This window comes from Rhamphochromis longiceps, linkage group LG15 (assembly GCF_057381845.1).
Source record: "Rhamphochromis longiceps isolate RC_006_pf linkage group LG15, R_longiceps_female_GT1.1, whole genome shotgun sequence".
Lineage (NCBI taxonomy): Eukaryota > Metazoa > Chordata > Actinopteri > Cichliformes > Cichlidae > Rhamphochromis > Rhamphochromis longiceps.
Genome location: NC_140571.1, coordinates 2,587,713 through 2,600,483, shown reverse-complemented (window position 1 = coordinate 2,600,483; position 12,771 = coordinate 2,587,713). Strand labels below are relative to the sequence as shown.

The following is a 12,771-nucleotide window of genomic DNA, read 5'->3' as shown; positions in this document are numbered from 1 at the left end:
CGTGAGTTGCTTGGGTAAAGGCAGAGATTATTGAAATCGAATGGGCACGCAGCTCACATGTTTCAATTTATTTATTTTTGTATCTCTTCAGACCATTAAAACCTCAAACCCAAGTATTCTCAAAAAAAAAGAAAAGTGAAAGTGCAGTCAAGTGAAGCGCAAGAAGCTTTTGCTGAGAGAACACGGTACCCTCCCCTCATATAGTGGCAACATACACACACTTACGCAAACATACCGTACATCCCATCATGTGGACACAGAAATTCATATCCTCATTCCTCGCCCCCACCTCCCCCTCCGCTTCCAGTCGTATGAACAGTTGTATGACATGATGTTGGGTTTCTTTTCCTTTTTTTCTCGTGTGATGCACATATGAACATCTCTCCTCTGTATCGATTTGGACCCAGCTGCTGGGTTTGTGTTTTTCTTTTCTTTCGTTCTTGTCTTCTTTTTGCTTTCCTTTGGGGCCTGGGAGGGTTGGGTGCGGGCTGCTTTTACTTTCCTTGTTTTGTTGTTGTGGTTGTTTTCAGTTTTCGTTTGCTTTTCTTTTATTATTATCATCACTCTTATCGTTTCTTTGGCGTCCTCCTCATCATCCGTCGTCCATCATCCAAGCAAGGATAGAGCCGCTCCTCCCGTTTTTTGCCTCATCTTGTGCCGCATGAACTTTTGGTGGTTGGAAAAGTCAAAGTTCTCCTCCTCATCAAGTTTTGTGTTTTATTTGTTTATTTTGTGCCATATGGCTTCTAAAGGATCATCCCTCCCCCCACCTCAGCACATTTTCGATACAACATAGGGAAATGAACGGCAACAAAATCTTTTCTTGCCATCATCCTTTTTTGGCCTTGTGCAGGCAACCCCATTCTGTCTCAAGAAAGTTGTGTGTGAGAATGACTCCCCCCTGTCGCCCCTTCCGAGCGTTACCCCGACCCCACCCCCTCCATCCTGTCTCACCCCACCCACCTTCTTTTAGCCTTTCTGCATATACATGTCTGTTTGAATGCAGATGGCATAAAAAGACTTTTATTGCCACAAAGTATATCTGTTTTTCTATTTTATCTGTTGCTCCAAGTAGAAGGCATTTGTGGCATGCACTCTTGTACTGGACTGTACCGCAGCTCTGTAGACTAACCAGTAACCCTCTCCTCCAACCATCCCCTGCTTCAGCGTGGATATGATTGGCGTCCATTTTTACGCTCTGCTTCTTTTCCCCACCCATACGTCCCTCCATTCGGCTTCTACATGTCAGCGTGTGCGTGCTGAGGGGAGGGGGGGGTCTGCCCCCAGCAGCGGCAGCTCCTCCCTCCGAGGCGTCCCGTGTTCGTGCTCGTGCCTGCTGTCTCTGTCAGTGCTCCGTCTGCGTCTGCCAAACCAGCCTGTGTTGTCCGCTGTGCGTGCGTGCTCGTCTTGTGCTTGTGTTGTCTCCGTGTTGAAACCAAAACTGTTGAAACCTCACCTTGCCCCCCCCCCCCCCCCCCCCCCCCCCCTTTTAATCCCACGCGGGTTCCACGAGAGGGCCAATAGAGCGAATCCCGTGAGATGCCTCACAGTCCTCTGCGTGCATTTACAGAATTGTCGGTTCAAGCTAAAGAAAGCGCCACGTGCAGAAATGCGTGAGTGCTGCGAGATGCTCAGTTTTGGAGGAAGGCAAATAAGTCGATTTATGATTTCATTTCACGGTGATTAACAGCGCCGTGGCTTGTCATTACCGTGCAATCAGAGCAATTTTATGATTAATGTGTCATTATATTGGGGTAATTGATTCAAATGATTTCAATCAATCCGCGAGTGCATTTCAAAATGTTTGATTTGTCCGTACAGCACCTACAAGCTGCCACGAGTCAGGCCTGATGGAACTAGGTTTTAATCTGACTCACGATAGGCCAAATTAAAAAGTCTACCTCCTAATGAGACGAAGCAGTGGATGTGGAAAAATGTCTTTGTCGCAGCAGAACTGTTTTTTTTTTGTGAGAGCTGCAAAAGCAAAGGTGTGACTAATAACATTAATGATGTCGTTGCTCCACTCTAGCAGTGCCCAAAAGCCATACCAGGCAGGCAGCTTTCATAAATCTTGGAACAGAGCCATCATCATTGTTATTAGTTACACCTCTGTCTCTATGCTGTGTAAAAACGTCTTATCTTAAGTCAAACATGGAGCGTTACGGTGGCTCTATTACAAACCTACTAGTAAATGTTCATAAAACCTGTAATATGTGAACCTTCCGAGCCCATAAAAAAGACATTTCCACCTATTTGTGAAAGGTTTGATCGACTAATGCCACAATATTTAAACGGGAGCAGTTATTCTGTTCCTTAAGATGCTCGATCTTCATGTTAAATTTCGGCCAAAGTTTCATATACAAATGAACCTGTTTCAAACAGCCTGTTCTCCTATCTGTAATGTCAAAGCAAGTGGATACTAACATGGTCACCCCAGGCACAGAAGCTCCACCCACCTCTTCAAACCTTTTCGAGGGGCAGCCAATCAAAGGAAGGAAGGCGCTTAAACTGCTTGTTTTACCCAGTTTAAGGTAAATAATAGGATTCGATATTTCAAACTATGACCAAGCGGGATCCAAAACATCAGCTGCTTCAAGCTGCTCACTTATATATATTATAACTTTCACAATACCTCTGGATCAGATGACTGCGTTTAATGGGCAAGTCTACTTATACTGAAACTCATAACTCAGAGAGGATTATCACTGCAGCGTGTGTTAGTTTCATGCACCTGCAACTTTACTGCTTTGGGTCAATTTCACACTCGTCATTAGCGTCGTTTCCAGCTGCAGCATTGGAAAAAAAGGGACAGGCGCTGAGCTCGCTGCTGCAACAAGCTACTGTTAGTGAACACAGTTGCTGTATTGACTTTATAATATGAAGTTATCTTAATTTTTGTCTTCAAGGGGCCAAAAGAGAGTTTAGTGTAGATTCAGGAGATGAGATTCAGTGGATTTTGTACACTTGTTACACCCCTGAAGCACCGCAGCTCCCTAACACACTTACTTTTTGCTGTGCTATAAGAATGACAGACTACCTGCTGAACATTATCGCACAGATAGGTTGTTTGAGCCTTTCTGAGCAACAGCCAGTCCAGGCGTTTTCTATAAGAGACGGCTCTCCTGCAAAATTGTGCAGCAGCAAGCACGCAGTGTAACTGTTGCATGCCACGCTGCAGTCAGCTATGTCATGGGAAGAATGTTTTTCCATAAAAAGGGCATAAATGATCCTGCATGCACTGTTACCCTCTGCCTTTGATCAAGTGCAGCGCAGATCAAACAGATGTAGTGTATTTATAGATGTTTCCTCATCTCGTTTGCCCGGGGTAGATAAAGTCCAGGATCTGGCGTTCAGATTAATCTTAGACTGGAGGCTGGGATGTAATGTTGTGTGATTTCTTCACTGCTGTATATGAAGAGCAAAGTGCAGGGTACGGAATGAAGTATGATAGGGATGGATCACCGAGTTTCCTTGTGGCATCGGCTATGGATTCCGTCAAGCCCCGCCGGGCCGGCTGTCACTTCGACGCAGGCCTCGGATCAGTTTAAAGGTTATCCAGCTGACACACGTCTGCCGAGTGTAGAGGTGCAGCCTAATGGCTGTACAGCAAATCGACCAGCTGACAGGGGCGAGTCGCCACGCCTGTTGGAGACGCCAATTTAATACACCGGAATGCGGCCCAGCCACATGATGACGGATTAAGAGCTATCCGCCATGCGCCGCGGCTACACAGGCGAGCACCTTCTTCCGGGGGTGCTTCGCGCATCCATGACAGGACAGACTTCTCCATCGGAGCTGTGAACGGAACATCTCTTAATGTTTAGAAGAGAAATGAATGTCCATCAGTGAGAAATTAGGTTTCTTCTGGCAGACGTGTGCGCAGACACGATAAGATAAGTTTAATGGTGAGGTAAAGTGCTTTGAAACGACATGCTTCTAGAAAGCTCCGCCGCTGCACGGTACACCCTTATAATCCCTGGCAAGTGTATCCACGCTGAGAATCTGTGTGCTGCTGGCCTTCTGGTAATCAGTTCCCTACCTGTAGTAGGTAGGGATGAATGAATCTGCTACAGCAGGCGTCTGGGCACAATGCTTGCACCACAATGGGATTTCAGGGCCCCAAACCACTGACTCACCCACAATTTGCGTCAAAAATCCCATTCAATCAGTTCATCCGCGGTGCACCGGCTTTTCTGCTTTTATGGCGGAGCGTTGTCAAATCCCTGACACACCGTCAGGATTCATCTCCATTCGGAAGCCTCAGCAAACTTTTTGGATGGACACGGGGATCAAACCAGGGAGCGAGGAGAAGGAAAAGAGTGGGGGGAGAGGAGGAAAGTGAAGAGTAAGTGCTTTCTTGGAGATTTCTGCATCTGTAGCTCTCAAGCTGCTGAGGTAGTCAATCAGCCATTTAGTAGTTACTGTATTTACTTTAATTCCTCTTCAAAAAGCCCGCAAACAGGCATGCAGCCTTTATTACATGGTGGGATGAAAAGAGGAATGGCTTTAATATTGAGTTCGTTTCATATTTTCATTTTAGTAGATGGGTTTCTCTCATTGATGCAAAAGGAGGGAGAGTCAGTAGGCGTGCAGAAACACACTAGTCACAAGTCCTGACTTCCTTTGAGAAACTGGCTGCGGCTCTATCAGAGCGGAGAGTTTTTTGGGGGGGTGGTCTTGCTAGGATGGCAGGGTTTTAGAATAAAATCCCCATCCATCTTGATGAGTTTCGAAAAACAAACGCAATCTGGTTGAGCAAACCCATTAGAAAGCGGCGTGTTTGTCTGCTTCTGAAATGCAGCAAGACGTGCGGCGCTTGTGCAAGAGCTTACACAGGATTAAAGTGTTTACAAAACATCAAGGTCCTCTGCGCTGACTTTACTAAAACGGGGGGCTTCACTGCAGCGTCTCCCCTCCCATCCGAGTGTTTTGTTGATATAGCACAAAGCTAACAGTAGCCGAAAGCTGTTAGCCAAGAACGGAGTGAGAGGATGCAAACAAGGCCAAGACAACGAGGGCAGAGTTGGATAAATAAAAGCCTCGGATGCAATCGCTTTACTCCGAGACGCTCCTGTTTATTTAACAGGGCAGAGCGGTTTTATGGCTGTTTGCTGGAACGTCACAGGTAGCGGCGACGTAGCGGCTTTCCCCCCCCTTTTTTCAGTGAAAGACGAGAATGGCAGCGATGCAGTGCGAGGCCTCCGCTGAATCATGTCCTATGACATCCTCTGAATCAGGGCCGGAGCAGTGACAGGGACATTCGCATTTTAGATGCCGGCGTGGATAAGGAGCCGTCAATACAGTGTGACAGATGCCATATTTACTCAATAATGCTTCGCTCGCAGAGACAGTGTGCTTAAAAAAAACCAAATGAGGTTTCTGTAAAACAGCCTGCAGAGGATTAACCCAAAGCTGATGTGCAGAGATAAATCCACCACGTGCCCTCTTGTGGAACTGCAGATGCTTATCTGTCAAACGAAGGCTGTCGGTTATGCACGTAACACAAAGCATCTAAACGTCCGACGATCTCTCTCTACCCCGTTCTCTGTATTAATTAGTGAAAGTGCTGGTTACGTACGGTGCACCGTAACTGCTAGTGAATGACTTCTTTATATCAGGAAAATATCCCACAGCCCTTTGCTGGCAGTCACCTTTACTGACCATTGGCCCGCCCCTTCTTAAGCCCCTCCCCCTCCCCCCACCATACCTGTCCCCCCTGGCTTGCTGTATTGTTATTGTATTATTACTCTCCCTAAATGCAACTTACTTAAGCATGCATTAACCCAACTTCTTAGAGTGGAACTAAAACAAACTCCAAAAGAAAGGAAAGAAAGCGTTTGTGTGATTTGCCTCTCTTTCTCTGACGTACATCCAGATTGCACGCCCTGTCCTGTGTTTTAAAAAGAAATACTAACAAGAGAAATGTATTGAGGTAACTAATAATAACCCGCTTATTATTAGTTAAACGAAGGTGGCGACACTTTCCTATAAACTGTCCCCCCCCCTCCCTCTCTCTCTCTTTGTCTGCCTCAGTGTGTGCTTTCTGGTTGTTCATCTTTGATAGTGTGAGAAATTTAATGCCTTTCTTTCTTGCTTGCTAATCTCTCTTTATCTGTTATTTTCCTCCTTTTTTGTACATATATGATAATCCACATATATGTGAACCTCTCTGTTTCTTTTCTGACAATGTTAAATTTAAACTGCTAATTTGTTGCGAATCACAATTGCGATGTTATTTTTATTATGACCCCCCCCCCCTCCTCCTTTTTTAATTAGAACAAAACTTCCTCTTTTCTCTATGAACTAATTAGCGTTTCGTAAACAGCAGAAGGCTCTTAAGATTGGGTATCAAAACCATGCAGCTGCACTGAGATTTTCATAGAGAAAAAAGAGAAGCTGCCTCGAAAAACTGCTAATCCTGGCCCCGATCTGAAAACACTGCTTTCCAAAACTGTTTCCGTGCCGATCTCGAACATCCACCTGTGAAGTTAAGCGCTTGTCTCCGATTGGAAATTGGGATCGAATAGATTAACGAGTCTGAATTCTTTTTTTGTGCATGGCAAAAGAAGTTGCAGCTTAGGGTTTGTAAAACTGTCAGTGTTGAGAGTGCTGTTCTCTTTTGTAGATGGGCATGTATATGCTCATTGTTTGTATATCCCCATCCCTTCCTTACAGCCAAAAGCTCTAATGCCGCCCGACCGCTTCGTGCCGCCTTTACATGGACATGGCAACTGATGTACACGTTCACCCCCATCTATGTCATTTCCTTCCTAGTATGTTCATAGGTCCCACCCCGTCTCACACTCCCTCCTCCCGAAACCCCCTTTACGTAGAGATTCTAAGATATGTACAGTCATCCAATTTGTTCGTAGCTGACGAGCAAGCTAAAGCCGAGCGAACGAGCAAAAAAAAAAAAAGAAGAAAAGAATGAGAAAAAAAAAAGTCATCTAATCCGGCTGTAGATATTTATGGAGAGACTTATCAATCAAAGCAAGAATTATAGATATACTGTTTTCTTTTTTCTAATAAAATGATTCTGAAAAATCCAAAAATAACAACAAAAAAGATCCTGAACAGAATGGTGAAGATTATTTTCATGTCATGATGTGTGGATGTATGTGTTGTTGCCTCCCTGTACCATCCTGTCTAAGAACAAAAGAGAGAAATATATACTTACTTAATCAGAAAATGTTAAAAAGAAACTAACCTAACTTGTCCAAAGGCATTCTTACACAACTTTCTTTTGTAAATTTTTTTTTTCTTCCTGCCAAAATCATGCGGGCAATTTGTTGATGTAAGTTGACAAAACTGATGGTATGCTTTCTTCCTTTGAAAACTGTTTCATCTTTTTTTCGTAGGCTTTTTTTCCGAGCTGACTTTGTTTGGTTTTCTTTCTTTCTTTTTTTAATTTTCCTCTTACTAATCCTTTCTCTAAATAGCTCTATCTGTGGCTTTACTTTGTGAATGTTTCTTACGATGTTTGCTCTAACTCTAAACTCTTTTCGTTTGTTTTTTTTGTAATGCCTTAATTATTATTTCTATTTTTTTTTCCTTTTTCATTTTCTGTTGTGTTCTCTTTCTTTTTCTTTATTGTTCCAAAAGGTTTGCATCTCTTTATAGTGCCCTGTTTGTGAGCCTTTGCAATGTACAAACAATCCACCTTGGCAAGAGGATAAGCAGCTTCAATAGACATCTGAATGTTTCAAAGTCTTTGTAGTCGTCCAACAACAGGTTTAACCAATGAAAGGCAAATGACTTTATTATAAAAGAGGCAGACACATGTGGAAGCATGTCTCTGTCTTTTGATCTTACGTGTGAATAATTAATAACGTCCAACTGCTCTTACAAGCTGTTATAAGCCAGCAAACATTCAGGTGTCTCTGAACTGCCCGGTGACTTTGTGCCACTGTGGTAACTGTAGGGGTCAAAAGGCAAGAGGCTAGGGCAAGTAGGGGAGCCCGCTAATGTCGAGGGAAGGACAGGCTCGCTCATCTCCAGCAGCATTTCAGCTGTGACTGCAGCGAGTAGATCAGTCAGCCAGACCTAAACTTGCCTATCAGCTTCCTAAGAGGTGCGAGATATCGTTTTGGGACTTTGGAGACCCTCCAGCCCAAAGACACAACCTCTCATTTTTCATCATTGTGATGCTTTGTGAAGCTTGTTAGTATTTTCCAGCCCGTGTAGGTCAGCAGGGTTAAAAAGCGTCGCTCCGAGCAGCTACGGTATAAGAAACACCTTACAAATAGTTTCTCATTTCAGACTTAGTTAACTTGCTTTCAGGCCCACTGGCTTGCACTTGAATTGCAAAACCAATGCTAATACCCTCTGCTTCTTTTTTATCCACAGAGCACATCTCTCGGTGCTCATAGTTTTAGGCTAAAAAGGATTTACACTTGAAGATAAATGAAACATGCCTCTTAAAAGCCCGGGCTAGTCATTTATGTGCAGATATATGCAGAATTACGAGGTAGAACTAATACGAGGGCCACAAACTCCACAGCATCACAAGTAATTCCCGCTTTCCTATGCAGCAGCAGCTTATATAGGAATTAATTTGAGGCGTCAGTTTAACGTGGCTCACCCTTGTGCATCCCTCAAAGCCTTTTGATGCAATGTATACTTATTTATGGCTGTTGTTTTCTTTCATTTGGGTCTCGTTTGGTTCTGAGTTTCATTGTTTTTGCACTGGTACAGTGTTTTCTGTTTGATTCTTTCTTTCTTTCTCTTCAGTACTTTTGATTCCCTACGTTGAGCTTTGCTTTTTCTACTTTTCGTTTTCCGATTCTTTTTGGTGCTTGACTGCTTCTTGCTTTGCCGATGGAACGCTTTCTGCCGTCTGACTGGCGCTTGTTTCTGTTTCACTTTCCAGGAGGGGAGCTAGTTATCCCCGTGCTAGTCGAGGACCCCATAGACATCCCTTCTGTATCCACCCGTTCTCCCTTCATCCCCCTCCCCCCAACCCTCCGCCCTGTCCTCACCATTATTGAGACCACCAAAGAATCCTTGGCCATGGCCACTGAGGCGGGGGTACCTTGCTTGTCGGACCGAGGCAGCGATGATTGTGATGATGGTGATGGTGGTGATGATGGTGATGATGATGATGATGATGGCATGGTGATTTCGGGGTTTGGCTCTGGCGAAGCTTTCGACTCTAGCCTGCCCCCGACTGACGATGAAGATTTTTACACCACCTTCTCCCTGGTAACAGATAAGATCTTGACCACATCGGCCTATGAAGGCAGCTACAAAGCCCTCGCGCCCAAGTGGGAGGCCAAGGACTTGAGGCCTAGCAAAGCCTCTGAGGCAGGTAGGACTGCACCCACCTCGCCTCTGCCCGACCTCCGGGGCACGCCGCCGGCGGCGGTCCCCTCGGACACGCCACCCAAGCTGCCTGCCGGGAAAATGAACAACCGCGAGGTAAAACCCCCGCAGCCGGACATGGTCCTGGTGTCACTGCCCACGTCCTTCGATCTGGACGGCACCAAGCCACGAGGCCCCTTCATCACCTCGCCCATGCTGCGCACGGTGCCTGCCGCCTTGCCCACGGTGCCCGGCGTGCAGCGGGTGCCCCCGGGGGCCTCGGAGGTGGTCCGGGAATCCAGCAGTACCACGGGCATGGTGGTGGGCATTGTCTCAGCCGCCGCCCTCTGCATCCTCATTCTCCTCTACGCCATGTACAAGTACAGGAACAGGGAGGAGGGTTCCTACCAGGTGGACGAAACACGCAACTACATCAGCAACTCGGCGCAAACCAACGGCGCTGTGGTGAAGGATAAAGCACCCAGCGGCAGCGCCAAAGGCAGCGCCAGTAGCAAGAGACCGAAAGACAAGGACAAGGAATATTATGTATAGAAATCCAGTCATTTCCCGACCCATAAAGCTACAAACTGTTTGGAACAAAGTTAAGAACACTTTGACAGTACCATATTGGCAACTGTGATTTAAAAAGAATCAAATCTCTTTAGAACTCGAGACTTACTGAGTCGCAGAAACATTTACAAAAAAGAACTTTGGCTTATGGAAGCACACTTACTATTGTAAGCATTACAGAGAGACAATGCAGTAACAGCTGCACCGGGACTCAGCGTGGACACTTTTAAGGAGTCCCTGCTGGAGACATCCGGCAGTGTGAATAACATCACTTTAACACCCACACGACCCCAAGTGACTGTCTAAGAGGTGTGTGATCCTTGGAGTTCTGACGACCTTGTCCATTGTAACCCTGTAAAATACGATCACTGTCATTTCGGCCATTCTGAGCATGCATGTGAGGTGTATGTGACGTGGTGCTGGCATCTTGTGTAAGTGAGGGACCTCAAGAAACAATGATTGTTGGGGAAAGTTGGAAGTCAAACCCTGATTTTGCGTTACAAAGCGGTTTCATTAAATGTAGCTTTCATGGATGCGATGTGAGGTAACGTATACGTGTTTCTTGTTTTTCTTTTATTATTTTTTATTTATTCAATCAATCAGTAGTTTGTTTATTTATATATTGAGTTTCACTTTTTTGTTTTCTTTAGTTTGTTTTTCTAAGGATGATGGCCAGTCAGGGTCGACTAGGCAGAGCTCAGCAGGATGTAATACAGTAATGTATTTCAATATTTTTCTCCCCCCGCCCTCACGTCTCAGTTAAGGATTGGACTGCTATGCAGGGCATCCAAATTCTAGACGGCATTCAAGCGTGCAAGAGTGGATCCACCAGGCAAACTGTACAATGTTAATTCTCAGAGTTTCAAACGTCTGATAGCATTTTTCTTCTTTTCCCTTTTCATTTGATTTCTTTTTATTGTTTCGGTCGTTCCTCTGTTTCCTTTTACCGATATGACGCTGTGGCAAAAATGCATTACCATAAAATGTGTCTGATGAAGATGTAATTGTCACAATCTTAATGAAGAAAAACAAACACAGGCTGAAGATTTACTCCGGTGTGATTCTAGCTGTTCAGACGACTGTGTCAAAAACATGTTTACATATTTTATTACATCTAGCCGTCGTGCTTTGCAGGTCAAATGTTGTACAGAAGATTCCAGTTCCTGTTGAGTTATTTTTTATCCTCTTCTTGTATAGATGGACCGTTTGATTTGATTTTTCTGCTGTAGCAACATGACTGGAAAAAGGAAAACAGCAAACAAAACGAAGCATTTTTATTCTTTTGCCTGGAGATGAGAAAGTGATGTGCACAGGAACATTTGTTTAGGCAGGGAACAAATGCTGTTAGACGACAAGTCTGGTCTCCCTGGATGGTGTTTGTCTTCAGTCGCATGAATATTTGACCACCGGAAGCCGTCAGTCGGATAGAAGACGCCTCCCTCAGATCTTGTCTTAGGGACTCCTCCTTATTCTGAAGTTGCTTTCATCATGTCATTTATTTATTTTTTTATTGGAAATTCAAAAAAAATGAAACGAGAATAAAGACAGATTATGATGGATTTGGAGATCTATTGCTAGAACTTTACTGGCTTACAGATGTTTTTTATTTTGTTCCTTTTTTCTGTCTTTTTTTTTTTTTTACTGTATCGTCTTGTCTGATCAGCTCGTCACTTTTTTGCATTCGATTTTTTTCTGTCGTTGTATAGCTAATTTCATGTCTCATTTATACGACATTATCTTCCGACAATATGTCGGGTTTTTCTTTTTTAATGTCATTTATTTATTGCTGAAATTATTTGTCCTCTTCTGTTTTCATGCAAATCAGTCGGTGTGTATGTTCACTTTGATTTTTTGTGTTGGTACTTGGCTTTTTCAGCCAGTTTAATTATCGTCTTCTGCTTCTCCTTTTTGACTCCAAACAATTCCCAGAAATAAAAAAGGAAAAAGTTGTTCCCAAACTTATTTTGGGTGGTTAGACTGCAGGATGCTGTCACTCGCTTCGTCCCTGTTGTGCTAAGAAAGACGGGAGACGACGCTGAAAGAGGATGGAGATAGATTCTATCTGAGGCCATTCGCCGAAGCGCAGTTTCTCATCCATTTGTTATCACTTCGCTGATTTCCTTTTATACCAAAAAGTGGCACCATTTCTATTCAAATGAAGTCCGGAGCGGAGCAGCTCAACGTTATCATTTACCTATAGATGATTATGCAAATTCATACACTGCTCATTGATGCAACAAGAGAAAAAGGGATGAGGGGAGAGAATGATTATTAGAGGGTCCAGAGTCTTCACAACACTAGAGGAATGGCTTTGGGTTTTAGAGTTGAGTCTTTGTGAGAGCGCGCAGCCAAATGAGATTCTTCACGACCATATGGCCGGGTTATGAGCTACTCAATGGCAGCAGCACCTGCTTTCCCAGCTCGTTTTTACACTGTCCATATTTCGTGCAAATGGGCCTTCACAGAGCTGGTCATTAACTTGCAATAGCCCATTGATGTAGGATATCAGAGTGCCGTGTGTGAGTATATCCAGCTCACACAATGACTACATATTAACTCATTCATCCTCCCAGGCTATGGGAACAAGGAGGCCAGCAGGGGTTTCGTTCAGCTGAAGGAGGAGTGCCTTTTTTATTATTATTATTATTATTATTTATATATTCAGAGGCAGAGGGATTCTTCTTTTCAGTCCTCCGCCAAAAATCAGAGGAAATTTGCTCTGCATAAGTCAACACAATAAAAAGTTAATGCGCAAGCAAACGGCATTCATTTTAACAAGCAGCGACATTCACTCCTCACTTCATCCTGCTGCCAAAAGGCGAGCGGCAAAATCACCGTGAGAAGGGCGCCACTCGTATAACAAACCCCATTCGGCTCAGTTCGCCTCAGCTTTACGGTGCA

General features: G+C 44.4%; 1 protein-coding gene across 5 annotated transcripts in view; it reads left to right on the top strand.

Annotated features, from left to right (window-relative positions):
• nrxn3b (neurexin 3b) overlaps nt 1-11,799 on the top strand; it is a 334,694-nt gene extending 322,895 nt beyond the window's left edge. For 4 of the 5 annotated variants that reach the window (XM_085382343.1, XM_085382342.1, XM_085382344.1 and 1 more), the window contains one exon: nt 8,870-11,799. In XM_085382343.1, coding sequence (XP_085238469.1) covers nt 8,870-9,852 — 983 coding nt within the window. In that variant the 3' untranslated portion in view covers nt 9,853-11,799. The remainder of the gene's footprint in view (nt 1-8,869) is intronic. The other variant, XM_085382345.1, reaches the window with a different exon arrangement.
• Nucleotides 11,800-12,771: the final 972 nt, after the last annotated feature.